The sequence below is a fragment of the Anomaloglossus baeobatrachus genome, chromosome 5, assembly GCF_048569485.1.
Source record: "Anomaloglossus baeobatrachus isolate aAnoBae1 chromosome 5, aAnoBae1.hap1, whole genome shotgun sequence".
NCBI lineage: Eukaryota > Metazoa > Chordata > Amphibia > Anura > Aromobatidae > Anomaloglossus > Anomaloglossus baeobatrachus.
This window is the reverse complement of record NC_134357.1, coordinates 332,734,809-332,751,734: the sequence shown is the minus strand read 5'-3', so window position 1 is coordinate 332,751,734 and position 16,926 is coordinate 332,734,809. Positions and strand designations below refer to the sequence as shown.

General features: G+C 50.9%; 1 protein-coding gene across 2 annotated transcripts in view; it reads left to right on the top strand.

The window, feature by feature from the left end:
* The window catches only part of RPN2 (ribophorin II), an 83,315-nt gene that overhangs the window by 5,982 nt on the left and 60,407 nt on the right, over positions 1 to 16,926 (top strand). For both annotated transcript variants that reach the window (XM_075349817.1, XM_075349816.1), the window contains exons 2-4: positions 6,789 to 6,982; positions 15,444 to 15,539; positions 15,618 to 15,793. In XM_075349817.1, coding sequence (XP_075205932.1) covers positions 6,789 to 6,982; positions 15,444 to 15,539; positions 15,618 to 15,793 — 466 coding nt within the window. The remainder of the gene's footprint in view (positions 1 to 6,788; positions 6,983 to 15,443; positions 15,540 to 15,617; positions 15,794 to 16,926) is intronic.

The following is a 16,926-nucleotide window of genomic DNA, read 5'->3' as shown; positions in this document are numbered from 1 at the left end:
ATAGGCCATAATTAAAACATGGACAAAGTCGTCAGCCAACCTTGATAGTAAAACAATATCTATAACTGAGGAAGTTTTTCATTATCAAATTTAACAATGAACCTTTTTATGTTGAAACTTAAAGGGGTTGTCCCACAAAGTATGTACATTTTAATGAATACATCTTAGAATAAAGAAGTTCTACAATTGGATGTTACAAAAAAAAAAAAAAGGTTCTTGTCCTGAGATGTCATAAATGTGCTTATGTGTAATGGCCGTGTCTGAGCGTACAGAGACATGGTCGGCGATATCACATCTTCTAGGCAGGGGAGGAAGCAGAACAGTATGCAGGCAGGATAGCCAGGGATCACATCCGATTCTTTCTGGGAAGTAAAACCAGTTTTTAATCAGGCAGGGAAATGCTTCTTTATAGAAAGCAGCAGCTGGGATGTCGTGCTATGTCTACTGTTTCTTTCTTTTTCGCTCCTAATTGGGAGACCCAGACAGTGGTGTATAGCTACTGCCTCTGGAGGCCGCACAAAGAACTACACTTAAAAGTGTAAGGCCCCTCCCCTTCTGGCTATACACCCTCCCGTAGGAGTACGGATTCCTCAGTTTTAGCTTTGTGCGCAGGAGGTCAGACACGCACGCATAGCTCCATTGTTTTTAGTCAGCAGCAGCTGCTGACTATGTCGGATGGAAGAAAAGAGGGCCCATACAGGGCTCCCAGCATGCTCCCTTCTCACCCCACTGTATGTCGGAGGTGTTTGTAAGGTTGAGGTACCCATTGCGGGTACGGCGGCAGGAGCCCACATGCTGATTCCTTCCCCATCCCTTTTTACAGGGCTCTGGGTGAAGTGGGATTTACTGGTCTCCAGGCACTGAGACCGTGCTCCATCTACAGCCCCTGGAGAAGATGCTGGATGGAGCGGAGTACATCAGGGACATGGCCCTGCTTCCTCAAGGTACTCTGTGTCCCCGTGCATTTGGCGCTCACACCGCAGCATGCTGGGTGTTGTAGTGCGCCGGGGACATCAGCGCTGCGGCGCTTGTGCCATGGCCTCATTCAGCTTCGCTGAAGCAGGCACACTTCTGGGAATCGGTCGCGCCGGCCGCTGGGACTGCGGCGCGGCTGGCACTTGTGGTGCGCCGGGGACTTCAGCGCGGGCCGCGCTTTTACGGCGGCCGCGCTGATAACTCGAGTCCCCGGCTTTTGCGGCCTGCTTCCGTTCGTTCCCGCCCCCAGACCTGCCAGTCAGGAGAGGGGCGGGACGCTGGTCAGTGCATCAGCGCCGAGGGCTGGAGTCGTTTTTACATACTCCAGCCCTCACAATCGGCACAGAGGGGACACTGTTTCCCGCACTTTTGTTTAGGAACTCCCACGGACCGCCCCTCTCCACAGACGCCGGCAGCCATTCCTGCTGACACGCTGAGCTGCAGAGGGGAGCCGGGGAGACCCAGACAAGGAATTCTGCGCCTCTTACCCGCTATTCAGCGGGCGGTAAGCAGCCCTCAGGGCTCACCCCCTCTTGTGCCAGTAGTATTCTTAGTATTTTGTTTCTACAAATACTTTGTACTGCATAGCGCTGGTCGCACTTTGGCTATAGACTCTCTCACATTGCAGAGAGCCAGCAGCATGTCGTCCGTAAAACGCAAGGGTGCCAAGGCACAGACATTATATGCTTCCTGCACCGCATGTGGGACTTTTCTACCGGCAGGCTCCACGGACCCCCATTGTGTGCAGTGCTCGGCCCCTGCGGCGCTTGCACAGTCGGGACCTCTGCTGGACGTGACCCAGGGTGTACCACCTGTGAATGCTGTCCAGGTGACAGGAACTGAGTTTGCAGCTTTTGCTGACAGAATGTCTCTCACTATGTCACAAATTCTTGACACATTGCGAGCTAGGCCTGTACTTCAGGCTACGGACACTGTGCAATCATTGCCCCCTGGTCCCCCTCAGCTGAGTTACCTCCAAGCTCCGGGACGGGCACATACACCTCAGGGTGAAGACTCTGACTCGGACGATGGCCCCGGGCAGCCTAAGCGGGCTCGCTATGACGGGCCTTCACATTCATCTCAATGGTCAGGATCCCAGCGAGATGAATCTATGGGTGATGAGGCGGACGTAACTGATCAGGATTCTGATCCTGGGACCGCTCTCAATCTAGATACACCAGATGGTGACGCCATAGTTAATGATCTTATATTTAACATCAATAAGATGTTAAATATTTCCCCACCAGCTCCTCTTGTAGAGGAGTCAGCTTCGCAGCACGAGAGAATCCATTTCAGATACCCTAAGCGTACATTAAGCACTTTTCTGGACCACGCTGACTTTAGAGACGCAATCCAGAAACCCCACGCTTATCCTGAAAGGCGTTTTTCTAAACGGCTTAAAGATACACGCTATCCTTTTCCCCCTGAGGTGGTCAAGGGTTGGACCCAGTGTCCAAAAGTGGATCCTCCAATTTCCAGGCTTGCAGCTAGATCCTTGGTTGCAGTTGAAGATGGAGCGGCACTTAAAGATGCCACTGACAGGCAGATGGAGCTCTGGCTGAAATCCATCTATGAAGCGATTGGAGCGTCATTAGCGCCATCTTTTGCGGCCGTATGGGCACTCCAAGCTATCTCAGCCGGGCTTGCGCAAGTCGACTCAGTCACACGTGCATTTGCCCCGCAGGTAGCACCATTGACCTCGCAAATGGCGGCATTCGCGTCGTACGCGATTAATGCTGTTCTTGACGCTACAAGCCGCACGGCAGTGGCGTCAGCCAACTCCGTTGTTTTGCGTAGGGCCCTGTGGTTGAGACATTGGAAAGCAGATTCTCATTCCAAGAAGTGCTTAACCAATTTGCCTTTTTCTCGTGACCGATTGTTTGGAGAGCGTTTGGATGAAATCATCAAACACTCCAAGGGTAAGGACTCATCCTTACCGCAACACAGACAAAACAAACCCCAACAGAGGAAGGGTCAGTCTGGTTATCGGTCCTTTCGAGGACCGGGCAGGTCCCAATTCGCCTCGTCAAAAAAGACTCAAAAAGACCAGAGACGCTCAGATTCTTGGAGGTCTCAGTCACGCCCAAAAAGGACAGCCGGAGGAACCGTTGCCAAGACGGCGTCCTCCTGACTTGCAGTCTCCGATTCCCACACCCGCGGTCGGTGGGAGGCTTTCCCACTTTGGCGACATTTGGCTGTCACGCGTCAAAGACCGTTGGGTGAGGGATATTCTGTCTCACGGGTACAGGATAGAGTTCAGTTCTCGTCCGCCAACTCGTTTCTTCAGAACTTCTCCACCACCAGACCGAGCCGATGCTCTGTTGCAGGCGGTGGCCGCTCTAAAGGCGGAAGGAGTGGTGACCTCCGTCCCTCTTCAGGAACAAGGTCACGGTTTTTACTCCAATCTGTTTGTGGTCCCAAAAAAGGACGGATCGTATCGACCCGTCCTGGATCTAAAGTTGCTCAACAGACACGTAAAAGTCAGGAGGTTCCGGATGGAATCCCTACGCTCCGTCATAGCCTCAATGTCTCAAGGAGATTTTCTAGCATCAATAGATATCAAAGATGCGTATCTCCACGTGCCGATTGCACCAGAGCATCAGCGTTTCCTACGCTTCGTCATACACGACGAACACCTGCAGTTCGTAGCGTTACCTTTCGGTCTGGCAACAGCCCCCCGGGTCTTCACCAAAGTCATGGCAGCAGTAGTAGCTGTTCTGCACTCGCAGGGTCACTCGGTCATCCCGTATCTAGACGACCTGCTTATAAAGGCACCCTCTCAAGAGGCATGCCAGCACAGTCTGAAGGTGGCACTAGACACTCTCCAGAGTTTCGGGTGGATTATCAACTTTCCAAAGTCTCATCTAACCCCGACCCAATCTCTGACTTATCTTGGCATGGAGTTTCATACTCTCTCAGCGATAGTGAAGCTTCCACTGGACAAGCAGTGCTCGCTACGGACTGGAGTGCAATCTCTCCTTCAGAGCCAGTCGCACTCACTGAGGCGCCTCATGCATTTCCTAGGAAAGATGGTAGCAGCAATGGAGGCAGTCCCGTTCGCGCAGTTTCATCTGCGCCCTCTACAATGGGACATTCTACGCCAATGGGATGGGAAATCGACGTCCCTCGACAGGACTGTCTCCCTCTCTCAGACTGCCAAGGACTCTCTGCGTTGGTGGCTTCTCCCCACCTCATTGTCACAGGGAAAGTCGTTCCTTCCCCCGTCCTGGGCAGTGGTCACGACGGATGCGAGCCTATCAGGGTGGGGAGCGGTGTTTCTCCACCACAGGGCTCAGGGGACGTGGACTCAGGAAGAGTCCACCCTGCAGATCAATGTTCTGGAAATCAGAGCAATCTATCTTGCCCTGCGAGCCTTCCAACAATGGCTGGAAGGCAAGCAGATTCGGATTCAGTCGGACAATTCCACGGCGGTGGCGTACATCAACCACCAAGGGGGAACACGCAGTCGCCAAGCTTTTCAAGCTTTTCAAGAAGTCCAGCGGATTTTGACGTGGGTGGAAAGCAGAGCGTCCACCATATCCGCAGTTCACATCCCAGGCGTGGAAAACTGGGAAGCAGACTTTCTCAGTCGCCAGGGCATGGACGCAGGAGAATGGTCCCTTCACCCGGACGTGTTTCAGCAGATCTGTTGCCGCTGGGGGACGCCGGACGTCGATCTGATGGCGTCACGGCACAACAACAAGGTCCCAGTTTTCATGGCACGGTCTCACGATCACCGAGCACTGGCGGCAGACGCCTTGGTTCAGGATTGGTCGCAATTCCGACTCCCCTATGTGTTCCCACCTCTAGCATTGTTACCCAGAGTTCTCCGGAAAATCAGGTCCGACTGCCATCGAGCCATACTCGTCGCTCCAGATTGGCCAAGAAGGTCGTGGTACCCGGATCTGTGGCATCTCACGGTAGGCCAACCGTGGACACTACCAGACCGTCCAGATTTGCTGTCTCAAGGGCCGTTTTTCCATCTGAATTCTGCGGCCCTGAACCTGACTGTGTGGCCATTGAGTCCTGGATCCTAGCGGCCTCAGGTTTATCTCATGAAGTTGTTGCCACAATGAGACAGGCTAGAAAACCATCCTCAGCTAAGATCTATCACAGGACGTGGAAGATATTCTTAGCGTGGTGCTTGGCTCAAGGGTTTTCTCCCTGGCCATTTGCATTGCCAATTTTTCTTTCCTTCCTGCAGTCTGGGTTGGAAAAAGGTTTGTCGCTTAGCTCTCTTAAGGGTCAAGTCTCCGCGCTATCCGTATTCTTTCAGAAGCGCTTGGCACGGCTTTCTAAAGTACGCACGTTTCTCCAAGGAGTTTGTCATATCGTTCCTCCTTACAGACGGCCATTGGAACCCTGGGATCTGAACAAGGTTCTCATTGCTCTCCAGAAGCCGCCTTTCGAGCCTTTGAAAGAGGTTTCCCTTTCTCGGCTTTCACAAAAGGTAGTTTTTCTTGTGGCGGTCACGTCTCTTCGAAGAGTGTCCGAGCTAGCGGCGTTATCTTCCAAATCTCCCTTCCTGGTGTTTCACCAAGACAAGGTAGTACTGCGTCCAATTCCAGAGTTTTCTCCCAAGGTGGTTTCTTCCTTTCATCTCAATCAGGATATCACTTTGCCATCTTTGTGTCCGCATCCAGTTCACCAATTTGAAAAGGGTTTACATCTGTTGGACCTGGTGAGAGCACTCAGGATTTACATTTCTCGCACGGCGTCTCTACGCCGTTCTGATGCGCTCTTTGTCCTAGTCGCTGGTCAGCATAAGGGATCGCAAGCTTCCAAATCCACCCTGGCGCGGTGGATCAAGGAACCAATTCTTCACACATACCGTTCTGCTGGGCTTCCGATTCCATCTGGACTGAAGGCCCATTCTACCAGAGCCGTGGGTGCGTCCTGGGCATTGCGGCATCAGGCTACGGCTCAGCAAGTGTGCCAGGCGGCTACCTGGTCGAGTCTGCACACGTTTACCAAACACTATCAAGTGCATACCTACGCTTCGGCAGATGCCAGCCTAGGTAGACAGGTCCTTCAGGCGGCGGTGGCCCACCTGTAGGAAGAGGCTGTCTGACAGCCCGTTCATGTGGTATCTTTTTACCCACCCAGGGACTGCTTTTGGACGTCCCACTGTCTGGGTCTCCCAATTAGGAGCGAAAAAGAAGAAGGGAATTTTGTTTACTTACCGTAAATTCCTTTTCTTCTAGCTCCAATTGGGAGACCCAGCACCCGCCCTATTTGTTCTTAGGGTTTCGTTTTTCGGGTGCACATGTTGTTCATGTTGTTTCTTAAGTTCTCCGATCTTGTTATCGGATTGAATTTGTTTTTGAAACTGTTATTGGCTTTCCTCCTTCTTGCTTTGGTACTAAAACTGAGGAATCCGTACTCCTACGGGAGGGTGTATAGCCAGAAGGGGAGGGGCCTTACACTTTTAAGTGTAGTTCTTTGTGCGGCCTCCAGAGGCAGTAGCTATACACCACTGTCTGGGTCTCCCAATTGGAGCTAGAAGAAAAGGAATTTACGGTAAGTAAACAAAATTCCCTTCTTTTCATTCGTACCACTTTTATATAATCGCTTTGTGATCACTTTTTATTCCTTTTTTTTGTGTCCGTATGAATGAAAAAGCAACACTTCTTTTTTTTTTTTTTATATATATATTTTTTTTTGTTTTATTTTTTACAGTATGCCATATGACACAAATAACTTAACCGTTTTATAATTTGCCGCAAAGGCTGCTTTTTTGTGGTGAAATATGGATAATTGTAGATCTAATATTGTGTCTTTTGATAACAATGGATGTGATTCTTCCCTTGCAGTTCCACAGTCAGCGTTCCTCTTAGTACTCGCTCTCTTGGCCATCGTACATGCTCTGACCCCCAGCCACTATCTGACCCATGCTGATGTGGAGAGACTAAAAGATGCCTTGGAACACCCGTTATCTGACATGGAGAATGCATATTACTATCTTGTAGGCTTTAAGCACCTTGGAGCAAGTGTAGCAGATGAAAAGGTGAGACTGGGGAATTAAGAACATTTCTGTTGCAGTAACCTTTTATATTACTGTGCAGGTAAGGAAGAGGTAGGAGGGAGAAAACTGCAATTTTAAGCAGGAAAAAGATCCCAGGATGTTGGGGTATGTTCACACAGTGGATTTTTCCTGTGGTGACATAAGACTTGTATTTGCAGGGAAATATGCAGCAAAAATCCTAAGCTGAGCCACAAATTTCTACTGTACCTGCAGTTTAAAGGGAACCTGATAGGAAATTCATGCTGCCTTAAAATCAGCAGCATGGAATCAGACATTAGCTATGTCATTGCAGCCAGGTGTGTTTTACTCTGAAACACTGCAGAGTTTCATTGGAAACATATTTTGCAAAGCTGGCCGGAGCAATGCATCTCGGAGTGACCTATCAGTCTAGGAAAGCTGGATGGGGGGAAGCTGCGCTTAGTCATCGAGAACACTTAGTCCCCAGCTTTTCAAAGTACCGTATTTTTCGTTTTATAAGATGCACTGGATTATAAGACGCACCCCAAATTTAGAGTTTAAAAAAATGGGGTCTGTCTTATACTCCAGTGTTGTCTTACCAGAGGGGGGCAGCAGCGGTGGTGGAGCGGGTCACAGGAGGCAGAGGCTGTGCTGGCGGAGGCAGAGGCTGTGCTGGCAGCGGCAGAGAGTTAGTTCTGGCGGCAGCGGTGGTGTCCGTGGTGGCAGCGGAAGCTGCGGTGGTTGTGTGGTGGAGCAGACCGGTGCGGTGAGTGTCCCAGATGCTCTGTCTGCGGTCTGGGCTTCAAAGAAGTGGCGCCGGGAGCGGCACGTGCGCAGATGGAGCTCTCATCTAAGTGCTCCATATGCGCACGCGCTGACTCCGGGTGCCATCATTTGAAGCCCGGATCGTGGACAGACCATCTAGGACACTCGCAGCACAGCCACCACAGCTTCCGCTGCCAGCACAGCCACCGCAGTCCGCATAGCCAGCCGGTGGCCCTCACAGGTTGGCAGCCAGCAGGCCGCCCGCCCACCCACCTGCACAGAGAGGCTGCCGCCACAGACAATTCTCCACCCCCCGGTAAGCTATATTCGGATTTTTAGACGCACCCCTCATTTTCCTCCCAATTTTTTTTGAGGAAAAGTGCGTCTTATAATCCGAAAAATACGGTATATTTTCCACAGTGTTAGAGAAATGGTTCACATGTTATAAAACATACATACAATAAAACATTTATGCAGATGATTTCTTCTATCCATTTGATCAGTTTTAAGCCTAAATAAATAAAATAAAGGTATGTTAAGCTTCAGTTTACATCTTTATTGGCCAGGTGTGTCATTTCTTTCCAACTGCATAATTTTTTGTTTCTCAATCGGATATGCATAGTAAGTATATCAGCTTCATAAGATATCTGTTTAATGTATACTGTTTTTGTAAAATCTGGTGACAGGTTCATTTTAAAGCTTCCCCGATGTGTGACATACAGCTTGGAACAGGCTCAGGAGCTGAGCCAGCTGAAAACACACTGGTTGTGTTAGGGCTCCTTCACAAGTCAGTGATTTTTCTCGTATCCAAAAAAGAAATGGTGAATTTCATCAGTTTGGTCAGAGTTTCAATTTTTACCAGCAGTTTGGTCAGTGTTTCATCAGTTTTTGTAAAAAAAAAAAAAAAAAAACCCCAAAAAACCTGGTTTCTCAAGCTTGTATCAAAGAGTCCATGGGGAGTCGGCAGTCGATAAGCATGATGTCAACAGAGCAGAGCAGAAGACAATGAATTTGAGTCCCTGGCATGAGCGGACTGTGACCAATCTGTGCCGGCAGATATCGGCACCAGGCAGGTAGCTAGCAACTACTGGTCTGTTCGTTCTTCCGCACATAGTAAAAAAAGTAGTCCTGGATAACCCTTTTAAGGTGTGTAATCTGAGTTGCATGCTGTTTTTGTTTTTTTGCCCCATAGCCCCTACTCCCCCTTTCTTTATCGCTCCTTTGGGAGACCCAGACAATGGGTGTTTAGCTTCTGCCTCCGGAGGACACACAAAGTACTACACTTAAAAGTGTAGCTCCTCCCTCTGAGCTTATACACCCCCTGATGAGCAGACTCAGCCAGTTTATCGCTTTGTGTTCAGGTGGCATACATCCACACATGCATTCTCATATGATTTTTTCCTTTTGGAACGAGATTGAAGAGTGGGGTCCACGTCTGGACCCCCGGCATGTCCCTTCTCACCCCACTGTGTCGGCGGTGTTGTAAGGTTGATTCCTAGGCTGGAGCCTTACATGCCGTCCTCCTTCACCATCCCTCCTGGGCTCTGGCTTGAAGTGGGAGCCAGCACGGTCTCCATGCTTGGCAGGAGACCGGTCTCCATCCGCAGCCCTTCAGGACCCTGCTGGACCGGAGCACTCATCCCCAGGGACATGGCTCTGCGTCTCAGCAGCTAAGTACCTGAGACGTTTAGTTTTCCGGGTCCCTGTACTTTACTGTTGTGGGAGAGTGTGCTGATTGTGTTTTCTGACATTTCCGGCGGGTTCTCTAGCTGTCGCCTGAGAACCGCGCCGATGGTGCCTGTGCGCCGGCCGCGCCGCTCAAATTTAGGCCCCGGCTTCGCCGGAGGCCTAGTTTCGGTTTCACTGGCCTCGCCTGTCTCTCATGCAGAGGGACAGGCTCGGCTCCTCTCGGCGGCCATTCTGTGCAGGGGAGGGACACTCCCCACTGCTGTGTGTGTCCCCTCCCTTGTAGGTCTCTATGTCCCGCCCCCTCTCTTCGCTCCGGCGGCCATTTTTTCAGCGTTCTCTCTGCATTGCAGCGCTGGTCTGCAGCATCTCTGCTGAGGTGCTGTGCTTGGGGGTCCGGGCTTCGGGATCTGGAGGGCACACAACACCGCTCCAGCGGTCTGGTAAGCCACAACCGGTCTCCGGTTGTGGACCTCTGTTTATACTCTCTGGGGTTCATTCTCTGGCAGAGCCTCCACTCCAGCAGCATGTCTCACACGAGGAGCAAGGCTCCAAAGCTTTATTCAGTATGCTCTGCATGTAAGCTCCTGCTGCCTGAATCGAGCATTTTCCCACATTGTGATGCCTGCTCTAACCTGGCGGTGCCTCAGCCTGGAGTCTCACCCCCAGTGGTCTCTCAGGCTTCTCCTGCTCCTGTGCCTGAACCTCCGGCTTGGGTAGAAGCCTTTTCTAGGTCTATCTCCCAGTCTTTTGCTGACTCCATGGGACATCTGTCCAGGACTTTGCTGAACATGCATCAGCCCCCTTCACAGGGTGCCTCTGCTGCTAGGGGTCTCTCAGGACCGGAGCTCACAGAGGATTCCTCATTTGGTCCCACACCCCGTCCTCCTAAGAAGAGACGCAGGGTCCCCTTCCTCGTCCCGCGGCTCTGATTCAGGAGCTGACTCGCAGGATGAGGAGGATGCCTTTACGGGGGGCTCGGAGGTTAACTCCATGTGCCCCATTGATCTGTCCGAAAGTGACTCAGATGTTAGTGATTTGATTGCTTCCATTAATTCTGTACTGGATCTCAATCCGCCAGTATCAGAAGAGCAACCCTCTCTAGCAGAAAAGCACCAGTTTACCTCGCCTAAGAGAGTGAAGAGTGTGTTCTTTAACCACTCCAGTTTTCAGGCCGCTGTGACCAAGCCCAGGGCCTGCCCTGACAAACGCTTCCCAAAGCGTGGTTCTGATGACCGCTTTCCCTTTCCACCTGAGGTGGTCAAGGAGTGGGCTCAGTCCCCAATGGTAGACCCTCCGGTGTCTAGGCTCTCAGCCCGGACCGTTGTGTCGGTGGCTGATGGCACCTCCCTTAAGGATTCCACTGACCGCCAGATTGACCTCCTGGCCAAATCCGTATATGAAGCGGCGGGGGCCTCATTCTCCCCGACGTTTGCAGCAGTGTGGGCTCTCAAAGCCATCTCTGCTTCTCTAGAGGGGATGCATTCCCTCGCCAGGGAATCTATGCCCGAAATGGTTACCTTAACTTCCCAAGCTTCAGCTTTTTCATCCTATGCCATGTCTGCCATGCTGGAGGCTTCTCACCGCACTGCGGTGGCTTCGGCTAATTCCCTCGCCATCCGCAGGATCTTGTGGCTTCGAGAGTGGAAGGCAGATGCTTCTTCAAAGAAGTACCTTGCTGGGCTCCCTTTTGCTGGCTCCCGCTTGTTCGGTGAACAGCTGGATGAAATCATTAAGGAAGCTACTGGCGGGAAGAGTACTTCCATGCCACAAACCAAAACCAGGAAACCTGTCCAGGGTAGGAATCAGTCGAGGTTTCGTTCCTTTCGTTCCTCCAACTGGTCGTCCTCTAAGCCCTCGGCCTCGTCCACTAACTCAGCCAAGGACCAGAAATCCAACTGGCGCCCAAAAGCGCGTCCACAGAAGACCGCAGGAGGTGCTGCCGCTAAGGCAGCCTCCTCGTGACTATGTGTCAGCGCCAGCAACGTCCTTAGTCGGTGGCAGGCTCTCCCACTTTGGCGACGCGTGGTTTCAACATGTCTCCGATCAGTGGGTGAGGGATATCATCTCCCACGGCTACAGGATAGAATTCTCTTCCAGCCCGCCAAACAGATTTTTTCTCTCAACTCCCCCCTGCTCCAAGGCCGCCGCCTTCTCGCAGGCCGTGGCATCCTTGCAGGCAAACGGAGTAATTGTACCGGTGCCCGCCCGGGAACGGTTCAGAGGTTTCTACTCAAATCTCTTTTTAGTTCCCAAAAAGGACGGTTCCTTCCGGCCCATCCTGGATCTCAAGCTTCTCAACAAGCATGTTCAGGTGCGGCACTTTCGCATGGAGTCCCTGCGATCAGTCATTGCTTCAATGACCCAAGGGGATTTCCTGGCATCCATCGACATCAGAGATGCCTATCTGCATGTGCCAATTGCCGTTTCTCACCAGCGTTGGCTACGTTTTGCAATCGGAGAAGATCATTTCCAATTCGTGGCTCTCCCCTTCGGGTTGGCCACAGCCCCTCCGGTATTCACCAAGGTCATGGCAGCAGTGATTGCGGTCCTGCACCTACAGGGGTTGGCAGTGATTCCTTACCTGGACGACCTTCTAGTCAAGGCTTCATCCAGCGCGGACTGTCAGCGGAGTGTCTCGCTCACTCTTGCCACTCTAGCCCAATTCGGGTGGCTTGTCAATCTCCCCAAATCTACTCTGACTCCGACCCAGAGTCTCACGTACCTAGGGATGCAGTTCGAGACTTTGCCGGCACTTGTGAAGTTGCCCTTAGTCAAACAGCAGTTCCTCCAACTGGCGGTGCGCTCTCTACTGAGGCCCCGCCGTTATTCCCTCAGGCGCCTGATGCAGGTGCTGGGTCAAATGGTGGCGTCAATGGAGGCTGTTCCCTTTGCCCAGTTCCATCTGCGTCCCCTGCAGCTGGATATTCTCCGCTGTTGGGACAAGCGGCCTTCCTCCTTGCACAGGTTAGTGGCTCTGTCGCCACAGACCAGGAGCTCTCTTCAGCGGTGGCTTCGGCCCCTCTCTCTGTCCCAGGGGCGCTCCTTCCTGGCCCCGTCCTGGGTGATCCTCACGACGGATGCCAGTCTATCCGGCTGGGGAGCGGTATGTCTCCACCACAGAGCGCAGGGCACTTGGACTCCGTCCGAGTCAGCCCTTTCGATCAATGTGCTGGAAACCAGAGCTGTGCTTCTGGCTCTCCTGGCTTTTCACCACCTGTTGGCGGGCAGGCACATCCGAGTCCAGTTAGACAACGCGACAGCGGTTGCCTACATCAATCACCAAGGCGGGACACGCAGCCGCCTGGCAATGTTGGAGGTACAACGCATCCTTCAATGGGCGGAGGACTCCAAGTCCACCATATCCGCAGTCCACATCCCAGGCGTGGAAAACTGGGAGGCAGATTATCTCAGCCGTCAAACCGTGGACAGTGGCGAGTGGTCCCTGCACCCGGCAGTGTTTCAGTCGATCTGCCGCAAATGGGGCACTCCGGACGTGGACCTAATGGCATCCCGTCACAACAACAAAGTTCCGGTTTACGTGGCTCGCTCCCACGATCCTCAGGCCTTCGCCGCGGACTACAGTGATGGTTCAAGACTGGTCCCAGTTTCGTCTGTCCTACGTGTTTCCCCCTCTAGCTCTCTTGCCCAGAGTCCTGCGCAAGATCAGAATGGAGGGCCGTCGAGTTATCCTCATTGCACCGGACTGGCCCAGGCGAGCTTGGTACCCAGACCTGCTCCATCTGTCTGTAGAGGTGCCGTGGCATCTCCCGGACCGTCCAGACCTTCTCTCACAAGGTCCGTTTTTCCGCCTGAATTCTGCGGCTGTCAAATTGACGGCGTGGCTCTTGAGTCCTGGATCTTGACGGCTTTTGGTATTCCTACGGAAGTCATCTCCACTATGACTCGGGCCCGTAAGTCTTCCTCCGCCAAGATCTATCACAGGACTTGGAAGATTTTCCTGTCCTGGTGTCGCTCTTCCGGCTATCCTCCTTGGCCATTCTCCTTGCCGACCCTTCTGTCCTTTCTTCAGTCCGGTCTGCAGCTAGGACTGTCCCTCAACTCTCTCAAGGGACAAGTCTCAGCTCTGTCAGTGCTGTTCCAGCGGCGTCTCGCCCGGCTGGCTCAGGTCCGCACCTTCATGCAGGGCGCGTCTCACATCATTCCGCCTTACCGGCGGCCCTTGGATCCCTGGGACCTTAATTTGGTTCTCACGGTTTTGCAGAAACCCCCCTTTGAGCCTCTTAGGGAGGTTTCTTTGTTTCGTCTTTCACAGAAAGTGGCTTTTCCGGTGGCCATAACTCTCTTCGGAGTCACCTTTTTTGGTCTTTCATCAAGACAAGGTGGTTCTCCGTCCGACTCTGGACTTTCTCCCTAAGGTGGTCTCTCCTTTCAACCTTAACCAGGACATTACCTTACCTTCCTTTTGTCCGGCTCCTGTTCGCTTTGAAAAAGCGCTGCATACTCTGGATCTGGTGCGTGCTCTCCGGATCTATCTGTCTCGCACCGCTGCTTTTAGGCGTTGCACTTCTCTTTTTGTGCTAACCACAGGTCGGCGCAAGGGCCTTTCTGCTTCTAAGCCGACCTTAGCCCGTTGGATTAGGTCGACCATTTCGGATGCCTACCAGTGTTCTCAAGTGCCTCCCCCGCCGGGGATCAAGGCACACTCGACCAGAGCTGTCGGTGCCTCTTGGGCTTTCAGGCACCAGGCTACGGCTCAACAAGTCTGTCAGGCTGCCACGTGGACTAGCCTGCATACCTTTTCAAGGCACTACCAAGTGCATGCTCATGCTTCGGTAGATGCGAGCTTGGGCAGACGCATCCTTCAGGCGGCTGTCGCCCAGTTGTGAAGTTAGGTTCTGCCTACTTCTTTGTTTTTCTGTTTATTTCCCACCCAGGGACAGCTTTGAGACGTCTCATTGTCTGGGTCTCCCAAAGGAACGATAAAGAAAAAGAGAATTTTGTTACTTACCGTAAATTCTTTTTCTTATAGTTCCGTATTGGGAGACCCAGCTCCCTCCCTGTTGCCTGCTGGCAATTTCTTGTTCCGCGTGTCATCACCGGCTGTTGTCGTAGACAGAGTTTCCGGTTGTTCCGGTTTTTGCTCTGTTTTACTTGTGGGTGGCTATTCTCCTTCAGCTTTTGCACTAAACTGGCTGAGTCTGCTCATCAGGGGGTGTATAAGCTCAGAGGGAGGAGCTACACTTTTAAGTGTAGTACTTTGTGTGTCCTCCGGAGGTAGAAGCTAAACACCCATTGTCTGGGTCTCCCAATACGGAACTATAAGAAAAAGAATTTACGGTAAGTAACAAAATTCTCTTTTTCTCCCCACCATGACACTGCCAACTTCGGGTCTCATAGGACTCATTTTCCCTTTATACTGCAAATATAGGATCACTTGAGAAAATAAAAATAAAAAAATCTACAAATTTGAATAGCCTCACTGTCCGAATACAAATATAAAGAATGATAAAAAGCTAATCGGTAAATGCTATAAAGCAAAAAAGCTCCAGACCTGACGTCAAAGCATTAGCTTGCCATGTAAAAATCAATCTGTCATACAGCTCAATTGTCAGAAAAATTAATAAGTTACAGGTATCGGAGTATGGCAGCACAAATGTATTTTTTTTTTTTTTTTTTTTACAACTTTTTTAAATTTATTTTTTATAGTAAATTAAAAAGTTGCAAGTTTAATCCTCATAATCGTACTTTCTGAAGAATTGTGTAACCAGGTCATTGTTTACAATACAGTTAATGCTGTAAGAACATATCCCAAAGAATAACAGACTTGTACTTTTTTCTCATTGCTCCCCCCGTTTCTCAGTACATTATTAGTAAAAATGAATGGGGTCAATCAAGTATTAAGGAAAACACAAGGACGCAAAAAAAATGCAAAATAAACACTTCTATTATAGTTCATCGTTATACTGTACTTCTAAATTGTTTAATACCCATCGGTTACGTGGGTGCCCAGTGGTTGCAGGGTTATGCTGCTTTTATGTATGTTCAGCATCTGTTTTTTCCCCTCTCATAGGCCGCCTGTAATTTTATTCGCACTAACGTTGATGCCGGTAATGTGGATTCACTGTTTTACGCTGCTCAAGCCAGTCAAGCCCTATCCAACTGTGAGGTAGGTCAGCAGACAGATGGATTATTCTGATTCATTCATCAGTGTTTCAGGCTTCTGATCCCAGCTACATTTTCCTAGGTACCTATCTCCAACGAAACCAGAGACTTGCTGCTTGGTGCTGTCAGTGAGGATTCCTCCGTCACCCAAATCTACCATGCAGTAGGGGCCCTCAGTGGCTTTGGCCTGCCTCTGGCCTCACAAGAAGTTGTCAGTGCCGTGACCACCAGGCTCAGTAAAGAAGAGAATGTCCTGGCGTAAGTATCTCTCCAGATTGCCATTGACTGCTAACTTTCCAATATTGCTTTTTAGTAGATATTCGAATGATTTATGGGGTTGGCCACTATGTTACATGTCTTTACAAGCTCTCTTGTTTCTGAACATATACAGCAGGGTGTAAGTTTATACCGTATTTTTTGTTTTATAAGGCGCTCCGGATTATAAGATGCACCCCAAATTTAAAGATATAAAAAAATATGGGATCCGTTTTATAATCCGGTGGTGTCTTACCAGGGAGGTGAGGTGGCAGTGGTGGTGAGCGAAGGTCACAGGAGGCAGGGGCGGTACAAGAGTATGGCGGTGCAGAGGGGAGTCCAAATACTCACTGACGGCTGCGGTGCTGGGGCAGCCGGCACTGCTCGGTGCTGGTGCTTGCTGTGGGCGATGAGGCCATTCTGAAGATGACGGTGGTGCGGGCTTCAAAGAAATGGCGGCTGGAGTCGGCGCGTGCACAGATGAGAGCTTGAGCCAAGAGCCATTATTTGAAAGCCCTTACCGCCAACTTCTTCAGAATGGCCAGAGGTTTGCTGCCTGCCGCACACAGCCGTACAGAGCCGCTCCATAGCGCACAGCATTGCCCTGCTTCCTGTGACCCTTCTCCACCACCCCCCGGAAAGCTACATTCAGATTTTAAGATGCACCCCTCATTCATTTTCCTTGCAAATTTTTGGGAGGAAAGAGGTGCATCTTAATATCCAAAAAATGGGAGGGTTGGTGTTCTGGTGCTTTGTGCATTACTTCAGTTCCCTATAATAGTGTCCTGTACAAGAAATCGTGCTGATGGTGTGTAACACTGGGGAAGGTGTGGGAGGAGTTTTGGCGCACCTACAATGGGTGTGCTCACTGCTAGCTTATAGCCCAGCAGAAAGGTTCATGGCATTTGTAGTCATATGGAGCTGAGGAGTATTTAGAGGAAGTGATGACTGTAATGGCTTATTTTGGGCATAGGAAACGAAGAATAAAACGTGAAACTGCCAGAAAAGTTATTTGGGTATATTGTTTTCAGATTTTCCTCCCCTTCTTCCAAGAGCCATTTTAGTTTTCCGTTGATGTATGAGGGTATGCTGATAAGTCTTTGGCTTTACCCAGAAAGAAAAGAGAGGATGATGAA